Raw genomic sequence first — 21,585 nt, forward strand, 5'->3', positions numbered from 1 at the left:
CTATGGCTGGATGGCTCTTTGTCAGGAGGGCTTTGGTTACATTTTCTTGTCCTGGTGAAGGGAGTTGGACTCGATGGCCTTAAGTATTTTCTGTTGGTCTGTGTGGGAAGTTTGCCCCAATTCTGTCGTTGCTGGAGTTCAAAATGCTCTTTGATTGTAGGTGAACTATAAATCCCAGTAACTACAACTCCTAAATGTCAAGGTCTATTTTTCCCAAACTCCACCTGTGTTCATATTTGGGCATATGGAATATTCATGCCAAGTTTGGTCCAGATCCATCATTGTTTGAGTCCACAGTGCTCTCTGGATGTAGGTGAACTACAACTCCCAAAGTCAAGGTCAATGCCCACCAAACCCTTCCAGTATTTTCTGTTGGTCATGGGAGTTCTATGTGCCAAGGTTGGTCCAATTCCATCATTGGTGGAGTTCAGAATGCTTTTGGATTGTAGGTGATAAATCCCAGCAACTACAATTCCCAAATGACAAAATCATTTTTTGAGTGATAGTCACTCCATGGGTTAGTAGGTGTCTAGTGGCCAAATTTGATGTCAATTCGCTCAGTGGTTTTTGCGTTATGTTAATCCCACAAACGAACATTACATTTTTATTTATATAGATTTGTATATCTGAAGTTTGATTGTGAGCCAGAAGCGATTTGCAGTTTTTCAAGTCGCTATTGACACGAGAAAAAAAAATCCTGGGAGGAATTGACACTGCGGGATCAAGGCAACGCCACCCTGAGAGTTGTAGTTTCCTAAGGCCCGAGCCCTCATTGGTAGAGAAGACTCAAGGCTTCGCTAAATGCTCACTGAAAACGCTCATCCTCCAATCAGCACCTTAGAGAGCTCCCTATTGGAAACTCAATGCCTCTTCCTTTTTTAAGGGCAAAACCCTGGAGTCCATAACTTGGTTGCCATGACAGTTGAAGTGGAACCAGAGCCCCGGAATAGTGTTGGTTTGATAACCAACCTTGGCCTATTTACTTGTCAAACGCCCTGCCCCGCCCCACGCGGGGATTCGAACTCGCAACTTCCGACACTTGAACTTCCACCGCCCTACAGCCCGAGCCAACTTAATAGTGACGTCACGAACCTTCCCAAAATCCTTTAAAACACTCCCTTATTTTCACACTCTCTCTTCGTCCAATCAGGTGACCCGGTTGGCGAAAGCGCCCGCCCCTTCTGCCGGAAGTCCTGCTTCTGGAGTCCCAGCCCCGACGCTGTTGCCATGGCAGCCAGAGAAAGCCTCAGTTAGAACCGGGCGGATGCCGAAGCCGACGTTGTCGCCGGTGCCTGAGCTGGAGGCGGAAGCTGGGGCTCGCCTTCCGGTAAGGATCTGGGTTTAGGGATGCTGAGAGTTGTACTTCTAACCCCCCACTACCCAATTGGCGCTGGGGACTGCATTGCCATCACCCCAAGCGATTATCCCCGCCATGGCCTGATCGTTGGTGACAGGCCCGTAGCCAGGATTTCGTTTCGGGGGGGGGGGGGGGCTGATTTTTTTCAGGGGGGGTCGGGGGGGGGCTGAGTCTGAGTGAAAGAGGGTCTAGCCTAGCAAACCTTTTGTATCGTTACCCCAATAATACCCCCATGCATATGGGATATATTGAGTATGGTGGTCAGATCATGATATGAATAAACGTAACAGTTTAAATAATGCACCAGTAAGGCCTTTTCGCGAACCACCAGCAGAATTTCGGGGGGGGGGCTGAAGCCCCCCGAGCCCCCCCCCCTGGCTACATGCCTGGTTGGTGATGCTGTTTGAGGATGATGGGTTCTGCAGTCCAACTTATGGGGAAAGGGCATAAGATAATGCCTTGGTAGTGTGTGAAGCATTCTTTCCTATACTCAGAGACTCCATCTCCCAGAATCCTTGCACATTCTCCGAGGCGGCTAGGGCTGCTGGGTATTGTAGTCCAGAGCCCCTGAAGGGCTAGAATTGGATCCCAAGCCATTTCCCCACATCTTGAAAGCTGAGAGAAGCAACTCTATGAGTTGCGGCTCTATGGGACTACAACTCCCATGTTTCCTGACCCTGAGCCAAACTGGCTGGAGCTGATGGGGGTTGTTTGCCGCTTGAATCACTTTCCAAAGGGATTTGCTTCCAATTTCCCCTCCTTTGGCACAAGCTCTGGCAGGAATCGAGTGCTGAATCCGCTCTAGGTTTGTAGTCCGAACGTGAAAAGGGAGCTACTTAATGCCTTGGGATCCGCATCTTCGACAGCTGCTTTCCATATTTATTTATTTATATTTATCGTGTCAGAAATGAATTGAAAATACAGGTTTGTTGTTTATTCATTCAGTTGCTTCCAATAATCTATATAAATAAAAATGTAATGTTTGTTTGTGGGATTAACATAACTCAAAAATCACTGGATGAATTGACACCAAAATTGGACACAATACACCCAGCAGGCCAACAAGTGATCATCACTCATAAAAACACTGAAAACCACAGCAGAAGGGACTTAAAAAGCAAAAAACAAAAAACCCTCACCAAAATTACAACACATGCACAAAACCACATATATATATACGCAAACACACATATACACAAATATATACACACACATATACATACACAAAACACATATACACAGACTGGGCCACAGCAACGTGTGGCAGGGGACGGCTAATAATAATAATAATAATAATCTTCATTTATGCCCCGCCACCATCTCCCCAACAGGGCCTCGGGGCGGCTTACCTGAGGCCAAGCCGAACTGTGCATTACAATAAAATAAAAACCAAAGCACAAAGCTTCCAACTCTTTGTGACTTCATGGACCAGCCCACGCCAGAGCTCCCTGTCGGCCGTCACCACCCCCAGCTCCTTCAAGGTCAAGACAGTCACTTCAAGGATACCAACCATCCATCCATCTTGCCCTTGGTTGGCCCCTCTTCCTTTTCCCTTCCATTTTCCCCAGCATAATTGTCTTCTCTAAGCTTTCCTGTCTTCTCATTATGTGGCCAAAGTACTTCATCTTTGCCTCTACTGTCCTTCCCTCCAATGAGCAGTCGGGCTTTATTTCCTGGAGTACGGATTGGTTGGATCTTCTGGCAGTCCAAGGCACTCTCAGAACTTTCCTCCAGCACCACAGTTCAAAAGCATCTATCTTCCTTCACTCAGCCTTCCTTATGGTCCAGCTCTCACATGTGTGGGTTACTACAGGGAATACCATTGCTTTGACTATGTGGATCTTCGTTGCCAGTGTGACGTCTCTACTCTTCACTATTTTACTGAGATTGGTCATTGCTCTCCTCTCAAGAAGTAAGCATCTCCTGATTTCCTGGCTGCAGTCTGTGTCTGCAGTAATCTTTGCTCCTAGAAATGCAAAGTCTGTCACTGCCTCCACGTTTTCTCCCTCTATTTGCTAGTTATCAATGAGTCTTGTTGTCATAATATTTTTTTTTATGTTTAACTGCACCCCAGCTTTTGCACTTTCTTCTTTAACCTTGATTAGAAGGCTCCTCAGTTCCTCCTCACTTTCGGCCATCAGGTATAGTGTATAAAATACAGGTATCGTGCATAAAAATGCAAATGGAATTAAAAACTTGGCATTGTACTAAATTTCCTTTGACCAGTAGCTGGCCACTTGAAGTACCTCTGGTGTCACTGTAAGAAGGTCCTCCATTGTGCATGTCGTAGGGCTCAAACTACATTGTAGCCAGTGCTGTGTGGTTTACTCTTCTCACTTGCATTGTGGACTCCACTTTGTGGCCCCATTTCCTAAGATTGGCTCTGCATCTCATGTTCTGTTCACCACCTTTCAAGTCGCCCAGTCTTCTGTGTGCCCAGGAGGGAGTCTCTCATCTGGCCTCAGCCACCAATTGAGGTTTTAGCCTGCCACTTTTGGACTCTCACTTGCTGAAGTGTTCCTGCGAGTATCTCTGTGGATCTTAAGAAGCTGTTTCTTGATTTAAGGCATTGACTTGCTGGCTGATATCCAAACAGGGGATGGACCGAAGATGTCAATGCTTTGGTCCTTTCATTACTGGCTGCTACTTCCCGACGGATATCATCAGGTGGTGAAATATTGACTAAACGGTACAATTTCTCCAGCGGCATAGGGCGTAGACATCCTGTGATAATGCGGCATGTCTCATTAAGAGCCACATACACTTTTTTTAACATGGTGGGATGTATTCCACACTGGGCATGTGCATTCAGCAGCAGAGTAGCAAAGTGCAAGGGCCAATGTCTTCACTGTGCCTGGTTGTGATCCCCAGGTTGTTCCAGTCAGCTTTCATATGATATTATTTCGGGCACTCACTTTTTGCTTGATAGTCAAGCAGTGCTTTTTGTAGGTCAGAGCACGGGGTCCAGAGTGACTCCCAGGTATTTGGGTGTGCTGCAGTGCTCCAGTGGGGGTCCTTCCCAGGTAATCCTCAGAGCTTGAGATGCTTGTCTGTTCTTAAGGTGAAAAGCACACACCTGCATTTTAGATGGATTAGGAATCAGCTGGTTTTCCCTGCAGTAAGCAGTAAGAGCACCTAAAAATGCAGAGAGCTTCTGTTCAACCATTTGAACAGAACTCCCTGCTTTCCATAGAAAACCTGGAACAGCTTCTCAACCTCACTGATCTGGAAGCCACCCCTGTTTGGTGAAAGCCATCAACAGAGAGGAAAAAAAATTCTTTCCCGATGACTCAGCGGAAAGTCCTGCCAGGATTTCCATGCGGGCCTTTTGAGGCTATATTTATCATCCCAAAACAGGAGCTTCCTTGACGTGTCTTAATAATAATAATAAACCCAAAGCAGTGCTGACCTTTTAAAATTGCTGATTTGCTCCTTTGCTGCTCAGCTCCCTGGTGTTCAAGGGTGTTCTCCCTTTTCCTGAGGGACCAGTCGATTGGCCCCTATAAATGGCTTTCTCAGCTGAAACCGTCTTATAAAAAAAGAGTTTTCTTGTAGGCTTTTTCCAGATCTTCCAATGAAGCACTGATTCTTCCAGAGGAAAGCGATGGCTGCAAAGCAGGAAATGTGGAGAGCGATTCGGAGGAGGAAGAGGAAGAAGAGGAGGAGGAAGAAGAAGAGTGGGATACAGATCTTGAAATAGAAGGTATGGTATCGTGCAGGGATGGAGGACATCCCTTCAGATGGACTGTAGCTCCCATTATCCCTCACTAGTGGCCTGATAAAGAATTTTAGGGAGCATCTCCACTGTCAAATGAATGCAGTTTGACTCCACTTGAACTGCCACAACTCAATCCTATGGAATTCAGGAAGATGTAGTTTGAGAAGCCAAGAGGGTTGGGGCCTCTCCAAACTACAAGTCCCATGATTCCATAGCATTGAGCCGTGGCAGTTTAGTGGGCATCAAACTGCATTCATTCAACAATGTCGATGCACTCTCCACCGGACCACATTTGGAGCAGACCCCTCATGATCCAACTGGCAGGGCTTTGGAGGGATTGACATAGGATGCTGGAAGATATAGTCCAGAGAGCCCACATGCAGAGAGCCCACATAATTCGCATGCATTACTAAAGGTGCATCTATTCTCCAAGCCAGACTGTTTCACAGAATGCATCTCCCAACATCCTTAGCCCTTTCCTAGGCAGGCTGGGGGCGATGGGAGTTGTAGCCCAAGAACAAATCTGAGCTGTCTTTCTGGTTTAGAGGACAGCTGTGAGTTACAGCCAGCCAGATCTGTGGCTGATGGGAGTTGCAGCCAGCCAGAACCCAATACAAGAGGGGAGTAGAGCCACTTGAAGGTCGCCATGTAGACCTATATCCCCAGGGTGGGGTCAGTATCCGAGGGACAGAGAAAAGACTGCTTAGTTTTTCATTATGGTAAACAAGTTTGTTTATTTAATCAAGTCAGGTTGCTGGACAGAGCCAGCTGTTGCCCCAAGAGGTCACTAGAGGGTCATAGGAAAGAGACAACTGTTACCCCAAATGGCTAATAGAGTGCCATGTGAAAGAGACAGATGTTACCTCAAGAGGTCGCTAGAGTGTTGCCATGGTGATCTAAATCAGCTCGGTGTGCACATTCCCTGAGGGACAGACAAAGTACTGCTTTGTATTTTCAGTCTGGTGATAGAACTATCCTTACAGCTATTTGTAATAATATGCAAATCTGGGCAAGTTTTTTTTTTAAGTCATCATAATTGGGGAGCAGTTTGCCTCAAAATCAGGCAGGAATCTTCCCGAAAGGCAGTAAAATGTGTGACAAGGCCAGTCATAAGCACTTCCATCTCCAAATACTTGTAAAGGCCATAATACCTAGTGATACAGTTGGGTTATTTAGTCAGTTTCTCAATGGTTTGCCTTTCCACTGAATGTCTCTGAAGTCCAGTTTTCTTTCTGACTGTGATTTTTATTCTTTTTCAGACCCGAAGAAGTCATATGACTTGGCCGGGAGAGCCAAATACCTCAACACTTGCCAAACATTTAGGGTGGTCCCCGTCTCGTATTTTGTGCGGCACATGAAGGATGCTGAATTGACCCTGAAGCACCATGGCCTTAACCCAAAGGTAACAGGCCTCTCTCTTCACCTCTCAGCTTCATGAACTATAGTCAACTTACAGTTTACATTTCTCCTTCATGTCGCAGGCCGCCAAAGCTCTGGCCCTTTCCTTGACAAACAACACTTCTATTGTGAAGCTAAACCTGAGTGACAATTGGTTGGATGGAGATGGCGGAACCGCCGTTGCAGAGATGTTGAAGGAAAACTACTATATCACAGGTGCGTTCCTACATTAGGAGGCCTTGAGGAAGAGAATGGGGCATCAGTACTAACAGTCTGTATCTTTCTTAGATGTCAATTTATCAGAGAACAAACTTGGAGCGAAAGGTACAAAGGCTCTCTCGGTGATGCTTCGGGCCAATGCCACGCTTTTGACCCTGACGCTTTCCGGAAATGAACTAGACGACTGTGCAGCCAAGTATCTTGCAGACGCCATGGCAGTTAACAACAAAATGGAGGCCTTGGATCTGAGTCACAACATGTTTGGAGAAGCGGCAGGTAAAGTGGATCCAATGAGAATGGCACAGAGGTATTACATTTGTACTGTCGGAGGTAAAAATAAATACAGTCAGCCCTCCACATTCGTTGGATGTGGACCTTCGTGACAGTGAAAAACCATAAATAAAAACTGCTATTTTTGATAGTGTCTCTCATCTATCGGTATTATCTAAATCTTAATACATATATATTTTTGTATAAGATCACTTTTAACTTGAGAGAACACCTCTCCGCAAATTTGGAGGTCCTCCAGCATGACTTCCGCTGGGGCACAGAATCACACCATAGGGCCTCGAGGGCGCATGAAAGAACATTTTAACCAAATCCATGATCAATGAAAGCTGCAAATGTGGAGGGCCGACTGTCGTGTTCTTTCAGGCATAGTTGTCTTTGGTGAGATATGAGGAAAGTACTATGGTCTCGTTACGTTATCAGAAATGTTCCAATCAAATGCGAATGCTTTAAAAATCTGTTTGGAAAACTGCGTTTTCCAGAAAAGCCACTTCACTGCCTAACAATCGTTGGTATCATCTTCAGGATTCAGCTGCTCCTCTCTCTTCTCTGTACCAGTTTCTCCCTCATTTATGTACTTTCCAAATGTTTGAACCTATTCAGCTGCTCCCCTTCTTCCTCCTGTTCAGCTTAGCCTCTTTCTCTCCTTTTTCTCTTCCTCTTCTTCTGTCTTTCTTTCTGTATTTCTGTGAATGCTTGGAACCCTCTTATCAGCCTCACATGGAAGCAATCTCACTTTCCTGCTGGTTAGATCTTTCTCTCTTCCCAGTCAGGGGGGTCACAGAAGGAGACAGAGAGAGCAAGGGAGAAAATATCTGCAGCCAGCCAAATGTAAAGAAAGTAAGGAAGAGAGAATAAGGCAGACAGAAAGAAAAAGAAAGGAAGGAAGAAAGAAAGAAGACTAAGGTAGGACTTAGAGGAGGAGAAAAGTATTGTATGTGTTCATCTGTCTATCCTGCCCTCTTGTGGTGATTTTAAGTATAATGCATGCACACATACACGCACATATACATGCATACACACAACAGTCAGCCCTCCACATTTGCTGGGGTTAGGGTGCAGGAGCCCTGTGAAAGTGGAAAACCTATAAATAAATGCCTTTTTGACCCAAGAGAACACTTTTCTAGAAACCCCTGTGTTCTCCGGTATAACTAAATGGTCATCTTCTGCTGGACATAGACTCTGGAACCATGTGGTTGTTCCAGTGTGCCTTCCCAGAATAATGAACCCTTAGCAGTATGTCCTCCAAAAGCACTTTATACTGATTTAGGACTGCTTGTTTGTTCCCCCAACGCCCCATCTTGTTCATGCCATTATATTATTATTATTATTATTATTATTATTATTATTATTATTATTATTATGTTGGAGGACCTATAAATGCACAGAGAAGTGTTCTCTCTTGGAAGCTCTAGATCCTACAGGAGGACTTCTGGTGAAAGTTGATCGTATAGTTGCTTTGGAACACCTAGATACCTAGAAAGAACGTAGTAATCAAATCTGTGATCAATCAAGTTAGCAATAAAAACAAGTCAGACTTGCAAAGGTGGAAGGCTGACTGTAAAACACTTCAATATAAGAAATAGGTTAATGGTAATACTGTTATTATAATACACAATGCAGCAATGTGTATTGTGTGTTATCAAAGTGCATAGGCCTCATAGGCCTCTCTTGATTTGCTTGAATTCTTGTCAGTTGTTGCCCACTTTCCTTCAAGCATCCTCTTCCTCCGCTTGGGACACCTTTCCCTTCCTGCTCTACAAGGAGAAATACCTGGGCTTCTTTGACTGGGACAACATGTCAAGTTTGGATGATAACAAGACAGTTGGGGGCAGTTGGGGTAGGTTTATGGGCCAGTTTTCTGCCCCGGTACTGTAAGAGTGATAAAAAAATCCTGCCCCAAAAGGGGCACAATGTGGCTGAAAGTGTAGTTTTGATGGTAAACTCTGCAATGTGCTTAGAAGATAAATGGCTGTTCTCCAAGGAATGCCATGCAGTTGTAGTGCCATGATTCCACTTTAACTGTCTCATGGGATCCTAGGATGTGTAGTTTGTTGGGGAGCATGTTCTAGGATTCCATATAATGTGGTTCTTAGCTGAGACCATCTTACATGTCTTGTACTGGGACTCTTTTTTTGCTCACTAGGGAATGTTCTTGGAGCAGCGATTGCAGAAAATGTGGGCCTGAAGGAGCTCAATCTCAGCTGGAACTCCATTCGTGGCCAAGGAGCTGTTGCAGTCGCCAGAGGCTTGGGGGTAGGAGCTGCCTTCTCACTGTGCTTGTGTTTTACTTGAGGAAAGACTACCTGGGACATGAATGAAGGAAATCATAGGGCAGGAGAGCAGTTGGGGTGGGGTGGGCATTCCCCACACAGATAGCAATATCCTTCTAGAACAGATCATAGTGATCATGGAACCATAGAGCTGGCTGACAAGAAGAGGTATTATAGGTCCCCAGAACAAGGGAATAAGGTGGGCCATGGAAAGGGAGTGGGAAAGACCCACCTTACATTTTGCTGTGGTGGTCTCTCCATCCACAGGCCAATATATTTCTACGGGTGGCTGATCTTGCCTACAACGGCTTTGGCAACAATGGGGCAGCAGCTCTGGGTGAAGCCTTGAAAGTCAACAATGTATTGGAAGCACTCCATATCAGGTATTTTGCCTTTTTAGATCACTTTTTGAGCATTCGGGATTTTTCTTCCCATTCACCCATAAAACAGGTCATTGTTACCACTTCCATACTGTTGGTGTGTTGAAGTTGAGGCCGCCTCCCAACTCACACACCTTTAAGTCTACTCCCAACACATGTGCCTTCAAGTCAACTCCCAACCCATGGGCATTTAAATCAACTCCCAACCGATGTGTCTTCAAGTCAACTCCCAACTCTTACACTTTTAAATCAACTCCCAACCCATGGGCCTTCAAGTCAACTCCCAATTCATATACCTCCAAATCAAGTCCCAACCCATGTGCCTTCAAGTCAACTCCCAACCCATGGACCTTCAAGTCAATTCCCAACTCATATACCTTCATATCAACTCCCAACCCACGGGCATTCAAGTCAACTCACAGCTTAACTTTTCTTGACAAGATATATTCCATATGGAGGCTTGATCTTGCCTTCCATAAAAGCCAAAGGAGGACTAGGGCTCAAGATGGTTTTCTCTCTTCTCAGCAATAACCGCATTGCGCTGGAAGGAGCCCTCTCGCTCGCCTTGGGCCTGAAGGAAAACAAGACTCTGAAAAGCCTCAGTGTGAGTAATTTTGGGGGAAAGCTAGATCCCAGTTGTGCCAGTTGAGCCAAAACTAGCACACTTTTCTATCATCTACAGATGGCCAGGAACCCTATCCAAAATGAGGGCTGCATCGGGATCCTCAAAGCCCTCCGAGCCAATCCGGGCACCGCTTTAGAGGATCTGGACTTGTCGGTAGGTTTCAAGTGAGGGCCAGAAAGGAATCTAGGATCTGGCTGAGGTGTAGCAGACCAACCTTCCCTGTGTTTTGAACTACAACTTCTATCAGCTCCAACCAATTGAAGTAATGGGAACCATAGCTGGAAACACCAGGAAGGCACTGGGTTAGGGAGAATTCTAAGAGTTCCCGTAGGTTTGCTCAATCATTTACACATGATGCCAATGACAGCTGTGTCCACAGGAGGGTGATTTCTTTTCAGTTTGGCCCAGGGCAGCCAGGTAGCTGCTGGATGGGAATGTAAGACCTTCCTTGAGAACTGTACTGTCTGTTCTCATTGTCCTTGATGTATGAACCTTGACATGAGAGATCGAGAGCAAAGGGTACTTTTCTCCCCTTTCAGGAAATTGTGGTGAAGGAGAACTTCATGGAACTCTGTGATGTTGTGCTGGGAGTTGTGCCCAGCCTCCAGGTCAAGCATGACAGAATCAGCCATCTGTTCAGAACACAACCCTTAAAGGTGCGGAATGTTTTTCAACCTGGGGGGTGGGGGGCAACTTGGTTTGTTAATGGCATCAGTGCCTGAGAGGGTTCATTCTTCCCAACTGTATTTTTGGTCAAGCGACTCAGTGAATCCCCGGGGAAGAAGAGCAATGCCACTGACTCTGTGAAGTGTATTTTTCCTATTTTGTAGGTTTCCTAAGAAGGTCCCCGTCACTGGATGCCTGGGGAACCCTCGATCTTGGTCAGCGATAGGACTGGAAAGATCATGTGATTCTCCTCCATCTCTTGTCTGGGATAACACTGATTTCTTTTGCTCTCTAACCTTGCAGTTCCCAAATGTCAGTCAGCCATGGCGTGCCTTTCTTTCCCAAATTAAAATCAGAAAGGGGGCACACAGCCTTCTGATGATTGCCTACGAAGTGACCATGCCAGTGTGAAATTGTTCATTAAATCTTTGGACTTTGGGCTTTTTATCCTCCTTGGAATGAGGCGTCTAGAGCTGTATTTCGAGCGATGATACAGGCAGAACTGTTTTATAATAAATGGCAGCATATCACCAACCCATTCCCTCATTGTTTCTTGCATGGCCCAAACTGGCAAGATCTCCCGCTTTTCCAGATTTTTTCCTCCAAGCCCCACTTCTTGGAATCCATGGCTGCTAGGAAGTAAATCCTGGACAAAAGTATGCAGGAAATATTCTTCATGTTCAGCCCATGGAACATCACAAAATTGTTTAAAGCTGTCCTTATGTGTCAAAAGCCCCATAGATCAGGAAAGTTTAGTTGGAAGTAACATCTTATCAAATATTTACTCCTAGTAAAGTGTTCTCTTGCTTGCTTATAAAGGTTAAGATAGATTCTTTACATCCCTAGAGGAAGTCGATTGGGTCATTTTGGGGACTTGGGAACTGGATGCAAGAAGTCTGGAATTAAATATCCCAAGAAGTCCCTGTACACGCTGTTGCCATCTTGGCTTGCAAGAAATAACTAATTTTTATTGTGCCCGTCATAAAGACTATCAAATCACCATCAGACCACACAGCCAAGGTACAACAAATCTTTATGCAAGGTTGGCTTTGCAGAGCAGCATAGCGGGGAACATGGTCGCAGTGAGGCCGACACTGAGGCAGCTAGCACTGAAGCTTTCAAGGCTGATGGGAGCAGCAGCCAGAACGCACAGAGATACAATACATGCTACCTATAAGAGAGCACCTTCACTGACAGCAGGTGACTGTTGGGATGATAGCCCTGGTTCAAAACGGCCAGAAGTAGCCATGCTACCTTCATTCGGGAGACCGGGCCTTTGCTTGCTTTGTTGCAGCAGAAGCGGGGAGTAAGATGCTTTCTTTTCAGCAGTTGGCAAGAGGGGAACCACAAAACTCCCTTACTTGTTTCTTATTCACCAGGACGTCTCTGTGAGGCTTGCGGATATTATTTAGCTGGCCCTCCTGCCTGTGACAGACACCAGCAAAAGTCACCCTATGCCTGTGGGACGGCAGGCTATTCACCATAACACAACGGAAGTATTCAGCTGAGAGCGGTGGAAGCGGAGATGTGTAGAACGCGCCACTATGCTTGCAGTTGTGTTTGGGGATTGGGTAGGGTTGGTGTAGCATTACCCCAGAGTAGGGAGATTTATGCTACGCCAAGGGGATACTGGATGGCAGCGAGAGCCTTGGCTGCTCTGTTTCCCTGCTTGGCAGAAGTGGGCACAGCTAGAAGTCTGTGAAAAGCGGCCGAGCGGGACCATGGCCCAATGAAACTCCCTGACAACATTTTGGGGTCTTTAGTCGCAGAAGACTTGTTTTCATTGTTTGAAGTGAAAACTGGACCCAAATCTCTGATATAGAGCTATGATGTGTACATGCAACCCACACAAACAGGCATGTGCCCCTTGTGTAGAGAAAGCAGTTCTGGACAGACCATACAAGGGAGCCAAGACAAGGGTTCTCTTGAACACAGTGAAGACAAGAAAGGCACCAAAGAGCAAAGAGGCTGATCTTGTGTCAGGGCTGCCCTAGGGGTGGACTTCCGGCAGAGACAGGGTTCACTGGGTGGTTGGGAGCAGAATCAAATCCTTTTCCTTGTTTTGCTTGGAAAGAATTAGACCCAACAGGTATGGGTCAGCCTTAAAAATACCCCAACGAAAAAGCACAGCACTTCCCCAACTTAAATGTCATAGGGAGTTAAAAAACGGAAACACGTGTGTGTCCAAAAGTGATGGCCTATCTGCTGCCCTTTCCATTGGGCTTGTGCTTTACATTGGTCCCTGGTGCAGCTGGATCATTCAAACCCACCACTGCTGATGCAAAGTGCTTACATCATCTGCCCTCCAAGGAGGAAGGAAAAGCCAGGAAAGTGCCAGAAACCAAGGGCAAGCCAGATCAATGAAAGACTGGGAGCTGATTTCAAATGGTGTCAACCTGTTTTGCATTGGAATCTTTCCAAAATACATTCTTATGCTTATAGGAAACCTTCCCCACTATAAAAAATATGCTTCCAACTATCATTCAGTTAAAAAAAGGGGGATCTCAAGTGTTTGGAAGTGTGGGGACCACTGACTGAGTGAAGGAGTGCAAGAACTCACCACCTACGAAGAGCTAAGAGAGGAAGATCTTTTCTGAGATGCTCAAGTCCTCTACAAGGCATTGTGTGGGAAGAGGAGGACATGTAGAGTTATCATATGTATGTGGTGTTGGGAAGACATAGAGGTCAACTACATCTCAAGGGGGACATGTAGCGTTATCATATGTATGTGGTGTTGGGAAGACATAGAGGTCAACTACATCTCAAGGGGTCCTGTCCAAGAATGGACATCCACGTCATCCCAATTTTTTGGGGGGGCAAACTGTATCCCTTTCCCACCTGCATGCATGGAAATGGAGTCTGCACTCCTGCATAGAGAACCCAGTAAGGATGGGAAGGAAGAGGAAGGATTTCCAAAGAAGGAAGAAGGAAGTAATGAAAGCAGGAAGTGAGTTCTTTCACCTGTGGGGCGGCTGCAAATTGGAACATACTTGCTTTGGATCCAGGGCCAATTCCAGGCCCAAAAGTGGGACAGACTGGACTGCATCTGAGAGCATCCAGCAACAAGATGGGTCCAGCTTCCCAGTCCCAGAGATGGGGGCCAAGCAAGGCAGGAGAAGCAATCAGTTCTCTGCTTCATTGGCAGTTGCTTGCTAGGCCCACAGGGAGAGCCCATTTTTCGCCCCAACACTGGAGACTCGGTGAGCTGGGCAGGTGACAAGGGACTGGCCTCCGCTGCTTCGGCTCACTCCATCATCTCTTGGCTTCCTCTTCCGGGGTTTCCTCCAGGCCCTGAGAGGGCTGTGTACTGGGCTGCACAGTCTGGACCGTCTCTTCGAGGCTGCCACTGGGAAACACCACGTAGCGGGCGCTGACGGCATGCCCCTGGGGCTCTCGCTGGTTCTCTTTGCTGTGCCATATGCCGTAGCCAAAGTAGACCATTAAGCCTGGTGAAGGAAGAGGGAGAGCAAGTTCATGGCAGTGTACTCCTCCCTTATTTCCCAAACAAAAACCAGAAGGGGGGGACATATCTGACACACAATTGGAATCCAATTCCCATCAGTCCCAGTGACATACCCTCCCAAGGTGTCACAGATGGAAACCAGGACACATGTGGACAACCAACATCGGAAGGCAAAGGTTATAGAGAAGAACATACAAGCTAAGAGAGGCTACCTAAGGGCCTATTCTTCAGTATGCCACACTTTCTTAAGCTGAAAGTGACCCACCATTTATTAAACACGTACAGGCTTTGGAAGTAGGCCCCATTGGCATGCCATCTCAGAGCTGGAAGACCCCATCTCCAACACTAGTTCTATATTTCTAAGATTTCCCCACATCTCCCCTTGATTTGATGCCCACTTTCCAGGGCATCTCTCTCTGCTCACACTCCTGAAGCTCACCTGCTATCAGCCAGACAGTGAACCGCAGCCATGTCATGTAGTTGAGCTTCAGCATGAGATAGACGTTGATGAAAATGCTCAACGCAGGAGTCAGTGGGACCAGTGGGAGCTGAAGAGGAAGCAGACAGGGAGATGAAGCCATGTGTGAGTTTTGTGGTGAAGATGTCCTGATCTTCAAAGATTCTATCAGCTCTTGTCATTGTTTCTCGATACCTGAAAAACGTGTTTCTCAACCACTTCCTGAATGTTTTTGAACAGTGAAAAACTGTGCTGTGCCTGGTCTTGCCCCTTTGGCCCTTGGCCCCACCCACTGCAGAATGTCTTCGAAACTGAAAGATGGGAAGATGGTACCCCACTTTTGCTTTAGACTTCAAGCCTCCTTACCTGGAATGTCTGAGTACTCTTCTTTTGCTCATGGATGCTGATGAGGAACAAACTCAGTGCCAAGCCCAGGCCAAAGAGCAGGAGCAGCAACACATAGCTCCAGGTGGGCAGGTGGAGTTGGTTCCTCCCAAAGACCAAGATGGCTGACAGGCAGACGGCCGAGACCATCAGGATGATCACTCCCACTGTGACCACTTCGCCCGGGTAGAAATCGCTGAGGAAGTCCAGGTAGGGCTCAAAAGCCGCCTTGAGTTGCCCTGGTTCCCGTTGGCCTTTCCCTTTCTCCTTGCTCACAAGCTGCAGTTTGTCCGAGAACGATTCATACTCCTTGGGTTCATTGTTGCTGATGGTCTCCGCCGAAGGTAGAGTGGCTTCACTTCCACTGGATGCCCCAGTTGCTCCTGTTTTGTCCCGCTGGAAACGCAGGATGATGACGCTGGCTGCCACAAAGGTGTATGCCAAGAGGGTGCCGATGGACAAGAACTGGACCAGGGCCTCCAGGTCGAAGATAAGAGCCAAGAGTGACATGAGGATGCCAAACACTATGCTGGCTACCACGGGGACCTGGGTCCGGGGGTGGATGCGGGAGAAGACCTGGAAGAAGAGCCCATCCTCAGCCATGGCATAGACAATCCGGGGCAGGGAGACCAGGTTGCTGAGGAGGACTGTGTTCATTGCTGGGGAGGGGAAAGAAAAGCCATGGCATCAGAGATGACTCGACAGATGGCCACTAGTTCCTACTGAAAACTATTGGAGAGATGAAGAAGCCCATTGCAACCTTGGAGAACATCAGGCCAGCTGGCTGGATCCAGTTCTGGAGAACCAGGGTGCATCTACAGTGTCAAATTAATGCAGTCTGACCCTACTTGAGTTGCAATGGCCCAATGCTCTAGAATCTTGGGAGTTGTACTTTGGCCAAGAAGGCTACAGGCTTGAGAAATTACAACTTCCATGGTATCAAAGCATTCATTGTTTTGTGAAGAACAGTTATCAATACAGGCTTCTGATAAAAACATTTTTTTCCAATATGGTTGCTGTTTTGAATTAGACAAATGTAAGAAAATACCACATGCACTTCTCCCCCAATTTCATCACCACTGCCATTCAGTCAACATAGAAATGACAAAGCAAGTCATGAAAAAAACATGTATGTGACAGAGCAGATCTGACTTGTAATGTTCAGATTTAAAAGGCCAAGAGAGACAGAGAAGGGTTTGCAGAAAGAGAGCCGAGACTTACCACAAATGGAGCCAGCTGCCACAATGAAACCGGCCCAGGCGTAACCTCTCCGGTAAAAGGCATCGGCCAGGGCAGAGTCCGGATCCAAGGAATGCCAGGGCACCATCAGGGTCAAGACCACAGAGACCAAGATGTAGGCCCCTGTGGCCAGGCTCAAGGCGATGGCGATGGCCCTCGGGATGGCTCTCTGTGGGTTGCGGGCCTCTTCGCTGCAGGTGGCAATGACGTCGAAGCCTACAAAAGCATAGAAGCAGGTCGCTGAGCCGGCCATGATGCCCGAAATGCCGTAAGGAGCAAAGCCTCCTTCGCTAGCACTCCAGTTTTGGGGCCTGGCCAAGATGAAGCCCATCACCAGGATGAAGACGATGACACCCATGCTGATGGCGGAGAAGATGTGGTTGAGCCAAGAGGAGACCCGGGCCCCGAAGGAGATCAAGGTGGTGGCGATGAGCAGGATGCCAAAGGCCAGGAAGTCTGGGTAATGGGCTAGGAAAGGGATGTGCCAGGTGCCCACGTGGCTCTCCGTGAAGTTCTTGATGCGATGGTCAAAGATGGCGTCCAGGTAGCCACTCCATGCTCTGGCCACTGCGGCGCCCCCGATCATATACTCTAGGATGACGTTCCACCCAATCAGGAAGGCCCAAATCTCGCCCACCGAGACGTAGGTGAACATGTATGCCGAACCCGTCTTGGGCACGTGGGCGCCAAACTCGGCATAACAGAGGGCTGCCAGCAGCGAGGCAATGCCGGCGATGATGAAGGAGATGACGATGGCCGGGCCAGCCGTGTCCTTGGCCACAGTGCCTGTAAGGACATATAAGCCAGAGCCCACCATGCCCCCAATGCCCAGCAGTGCCAAGTCAATAGTGCTCAGGCATCGGTTGAAAGATGTCTCCATCATGTCCTCTTCCAGCGTCTTGACCCGGTTGAGCTTCTGGCAGAAGCGAGTCATGTCCGCTGGGCGTGGAAGTCGACTCACCATCTTGGAGGAAACCAATGGGGCCTAAGCCTTCAGTAGGGACGACTTAGACCAGGCTTAACTCAGCCTCCTGGTTGAAAGGAAGGAGGGATACATCATGAACAAACTCAGACACCTAAAAGCAACCAAAGTGGGCACTTTGATGGGTATGTTTTCCCCTAGTAATACCCACAAAGGTGATATGCTAGAGAGCTGAAGGATCTTAGAGATAGAAGGGGCCCCAAAGACCATGTAGTCCAAGAAAAACACTCCTGAAAGAGGCTCATATAACCTCCCAAAGGATACGTGAACCGCTCTTAGAGTAAAAATATTCTCCCTAATGTTAAGGTGGAATCCAGGAGGTTGGATCTGTGGCTACGTTGTGTCCTAGTTTCTGGAGCAGCAGAAAACAAGCTTCAAGATGACATCCTTTCAGCTCTTTCAACACAGATCTTATCCCCCCCTCTCCACCTTCTCTTTCCCACACTAAACCTATCCAGCTCCCTAAGCAGCTCTTCAAAGGGATTCATAATTTCCAGACCTTGGACCATTTTGGTGGGCCCCCATTCCAGCTTCTTGATGGCCTCTGAATTACAATGGAAGTGGACACAACATTATCCCAGATGAAGTCTGACCAATGTAGTTGAGAGTCGCATTGTCTTCTTGGGTCACTGCCTCCCTCTTTCTCCTATGGAGCTTGACGTATACGACAGGACCGGGCAAAAGCACTTGCAAAACAGGTTTCAGGTTGTTTTCTTTTTAAAAAATAAAATCCTGTTGCATGGGCTAGCTGGCGCTAGGAAAAATTTATAGAGCTGGTGGACAAGGCCCAAGGGGAAGTGGGAAAGGTTAGTGGAGATTTCCATTCACTCAGGACCCAGGGCAGGAGTAAGAAGAGTGTGCCCGAGCATATGCAGAGTGCCCTCCGCCATCTAGTGCAGAATCCTGGGAGTTGTAGTTTGGTGAGACCCCAGCACTCCTTGGCAGAGAAGGTGAAAGACCTGGTCAAAACTCTAGCTCCCAGGCTTCCATCGCACTGAGCCATGGCAGTTCAAGTGGGATCAAACTGCATTAATATTATAGTGCAGATGCTAGTGTCAAGGCGGAGTAGGGACTTTGAATCTAGATCTCCCAGGTCCCAATCTAGGGCTGTAAACACTATATCTCACTTTCTCCTTGCAGCAAAGTAAATGTCCCCTATTGCTCATGTATCTGTCTATGTGGCAGTAAACATAATAAATGCTTTTTAAACTGCTGTTAAAAATCACCTTATATCTCTTTTACTAAGGGAAATGTGAGTTGAGCAGGTGAAAAGAAATGGTAACTCTACGTGTGAATTGACTCTTCACAGCAAAAAGGCAAAACAAGAAGCATTGTAATATTACAGTAAAGCTCAACACTGGCCCCCATCATTCATTTACAGGCATGTTCAAAACCATCAAAGCAATCTATTATTTTCCCCCTCGAATTTCTCTAAATTATTTAAAAGCAATGAAATCCATGCTAAGCCTGGCCAGAAGGAATGGCTTCAGGAGCTGAGTTGAGAAAAGCAGATGGAGAGGCGACATGAGAGCCATCTTGAAATATCCAAAGGGTGGCACGGCAAAGAAGGTTGGTCCAGGAATTGCAATGGGAAGAGAAGAGATACCAGCTAAACATTAGGAAGAATGTCTTGACAATAAAATTGGAGTGGAATAGATTCCCTCGAACTCTCCATCTTCGGAGGTCTTGAAACCGAGGATGAATGGGCATCTGTCAGGAGGTCTTTAATCGTGGACTACTATCTGGCACAAGGGGTGGGACTAGATGACTCTTGAGATTCCCCTCCAACTGTGATCCTTTGAAATTCCCCAGAAGAAAAACATTGAGAGACGTGGCATCATGTTCCGCCTGTGCAGCTGGCATTGACACGTGGCCAAGGAAAAGGTGGGCAAGATGCGGGGGGGGGGGGGGGTCCGGGTTTTGCTGCAGCTTCCAGAATCCTCACTATTGATAATGTTGCTTGGCTGGGATTTGTAGGATGCTTCACATTACCTCTTGCTAAAAAGGGAGGCGGAGAAGAGGCCAGTTCAGGAGGAGGACTTTGCGGATTATTATTTCTCAGGGTGCATCTACACCAGGCATGGGCCAACTTGGGCCCTCCAGGAGTTTTGGACTTTAACTACCACAATTCCTAACAGCCTAAGGCCCCTTCCTTTTCCCTTTCCTTTTCCGCTTAAGCAGCTGATGGAGAAAAGGAAAGGGCCTGAGGCTGTTAGGAATTATGGGAGTTGAAGTCCAAAACACCAGGAGGGAGGGCCCAAGTTGGCCTATGCCTGATCTACACTCTCAAATTAATGCAGCTTGGCTACACTTTCTGCAAGGGAGGGAAGGGGGTTGGAGTGTGGCAAGGCCCTGGCCCTCTTGGGGCGGAGGAGATGTATGCACATGGGAGGGAGACCTTGTGAAACTACAACTCCCACGGCAGCTAAAGTGGTGTCAAACAAAATCTGTTCCACAACATAGACGAAGTGGCAAAGCTGCTCTGGAGTGCAGTCGGAACGTGAAGGAATTCTCCAAGGTGACAGTTTCCTGCTGCCAAAGCGGTTCAGCACCTTGGAGAGCTCTTTCCAAGGCAGTGCCAACTTCTCAACCGGAGCATCTCTCCAGATGCCCTTTGCCCTGGCCCTTGAAATAAAAGGGAAGAGGCATAGTAACATGGCAGACATGAGCCCATCGCCCCCACAGCAGGGTAACTCCCTCGCCCAGAAGGCCCTCATCCCGAATAACAACAACTATATCCCGATTTGGTTAACAAAAATATACCTCAGCCCTGTTGGCTAGCAACATTTAAAGTCTTAATATTTATTATTATTAGATTTATTAGTTGAGTGTGTTTTAAATGCCATATTTAGATATTTAAATTCTACTTCTTATTTTTGGGTTGTTTGAAAGTTTGACTTTGATGCTGTCTTCTTATTGTTTATGATTTGATTTGTTTTGATGCGTTTTCTTGGCATTGAGCATTTGCCAATTTTTCGTTGTCAACCACGGGATATAAAGCTATTATTATTATTATTATTATTATTGTTATTATCATGATTATGATTTCTGTCCCACTCTCCTCTCTTAAAAGGAGATTCTTCCCCCTCCGCTGAAAAAAATAATAAAAATACCCTTCCCCAAACAGAGCTGGGGAACTCTGCACATGTTCAGCGAATTCTCGCCTTCGGAGCCCCCCCATCCTCTCCCACAGATTTATTTTGAGGGCCCGCTTTTGAGATGGGTGCCCGGCACCCGGGCATCCTGGATTAAGGGTTGGCATCAATCCTTGGAGAGAAACCAAACACAATGTACCCTGCTGCCCATGTGCCCGTTCCCCTCGGGGGGAGAAAAGGAGAGGGGCAAATCAGCCCATCTGTGTGGCACTACCTGTGCCAGCCCATGCCAACCCAAGCCCCCATTGACTCACCCGCCGACCTTCCTGCTGGCTGGACCAGGCTTTGAATGCCTTGGGTTTAGGGATGGGCCAATCCTTGGCACCTGCTGGCTTCACTCTCTTGGATGCCAGGGGCTGGGCATAGAAAGAGAGAGAGAGAAAGGGATGGCAGGAGGGAAGGAAGGGAAGGAAGGGAAGAGGGGGGTCTTGGGGCTTCTTGCCTGGCCCCTGATAGGGCGAGGCCCCAAGGCACCTGGCCTGGCAGGTAGAGCCACCTGTCTGGGGGCCAGGCTCCACTGGGCTGGGGCTCGGCTGGCAGCAGCGCTGCGTCATCAAGGAAGGAAAGAAAGAAAGGAGGGAGGGAGGGAGAAAAGGGAGGAGGGCACTCTCTTAATCCGCCCCCCCCCCCCGCACGCACACAGGCACGCGCACGCGCACTCCCGCTAGATGGTGCTTCTCCTCCCACTCCCTCTTTGCCTACCTTCCCTTCCCTTCCATCCCCATCCTCTACAGTGCCCATCATCCCCACCGAAAGCGGCCTATGGCGTGGCCCCTCTTGCCCCCCTGCAGAGCCCGGCTTGGGACTACAACTCCCAGGGCCCACCCAGCCTGGTTTGGACTACAACTCCCAGAACTCACTCACTACCCTCCATCAACACACACAAAGAAGAGGCGGACCCCCTCTCTTCATTCCCAATCTTTCTAAAGCTTCAGCTTTAGGTGGACTACAATTGCCAGAGTCCACCTTTCCCCTCCCTTT

The 21,585-nt window shown here is 47.5% G+C and overlaps 2 protein-coding genes across 2 annotated transcripts; one reads left to right on the forward strand and one right to left on the reverse strand.

Annotated features, from left to right (window-relative positions):
* Window positions 1–1,171: 1,171 nt before the first annotated feature.
* On the forward strand, window positions 1,172–11,462 carry LRRC74B (leucine rich repeat containing 74B). Its single transcript, XM_060785351.2, has 11 exons — window positions 1,172–1,327; window positions 4,913–5,060; window positions 6,335–6,477; window positions 6,557–6,689; window positions 6,762–6,968; window positions 9,127–9,236; window positions 9,521–9,636; window positions 10,159–10,237; window positions 10,316–10,411; window positions 10,798–10,914; window positions 11,089–11,462. The coding sequence occupies exons 1-11, from the start codon at window positions 1,265–1,267 to the stop codon at window positions 11,095–11,097; spliced, it is 1,221 nt and encodes a 406-aa protein (XP_060641334.2). The 5' UTR covers window positions 1,172–1,264; the 3' UTR covers window positions 11,098–11,462.
* Window positions 11,463–11,940: 478 nt separating this feature from the next.
* SLC7A4 (solute carrier family 7 member 4) lies at window positions 11,941–21,228 on the reverse strand. Its single transcript, XM_060785349.2, has 5 exons — window positions 20,859–21,228; window positions 16,450–17,498; window positions 15,211–15,887; window positions 14,827–14,935; window positions 11,941–14,370 (listed from the first exon to the last, which is right to left on the reverse strand). The coding sequence occupies exons 2-5, from the start codon at window positions 17,429–17,431 to the stop codon at window positions 14,177–14,179; spliced, it is 1,962 nt and encodes a 653-aa protein (XP_060641332.1). The 5' UTR covers window positions 17,432–17,498; window positions 20,859–21,228; the 3' UTR covers window positions 11,941–14,176.
* Between the last annotated feature and the right edge of the window lie 357 nt (window positions 21,229–21,585).

Source organism: Anolis sagrei, chromosome X (genome assembly GCF_037176765.1).
Source record: "Anolis sagrei isolate rAnoSag1 chromosome X, rAnoSag1.mat, whole genome shotgun sequence".
NCBI lineage: Eukaryota > Metazoa > Chordata > Lepidosauria > Squamata > Dactyloidae > Anolis > Anolis sagrei.

Excerpts from the sequence above, each read along its gene's own strand:
- SLC7A4 (XM_060785349.2), bottom strand. The coding sequence starts at position 17,431 with ATGGTGAGTCGACTTCCACGCCCAGCGGACATGACTCGCTTCTGCCAG. Across the intron at positions 15,888-16,449 it reads GGCAGCTGGCTCCATTTGTG|CAATGAACACAGTCCTCCTC; the intron begins GTAAGTCTCGGC and ends TCCCCTCCCCAG. Across the intron at positions 14,371-14,826 it reads CACTGTCTGGCTGATAGCAG|GCTTAATGGTCTACTTTGGC; the intron begins GTGAGCTTCAGG and ends TTCCTTCACCAG.
- LRRC74B (XM_060785351.2), top strand. The coding sequence starts at position 1,265 with ATGCCGAAGCCGACGTTGTCGCCGGTGCCTGAGCTGGAGGCGGAAGCT. Across the intron at positions 1,328-4,912 it reads AAGCTGGGGCTCGCCTTCCG|GCTTTTTCCAGATCTTCCAA; the intron begins GTAAGGATCTGG and ends GTTTTCTTGTAG. Across the intron at positions 9,637-10,158 it reads TTGGAAGCACTCCATATCAG|CAATAACCGCATTGCGCTGG; the intron begins GTATTTTGCCTT and ends CTCTCTTCTCAG.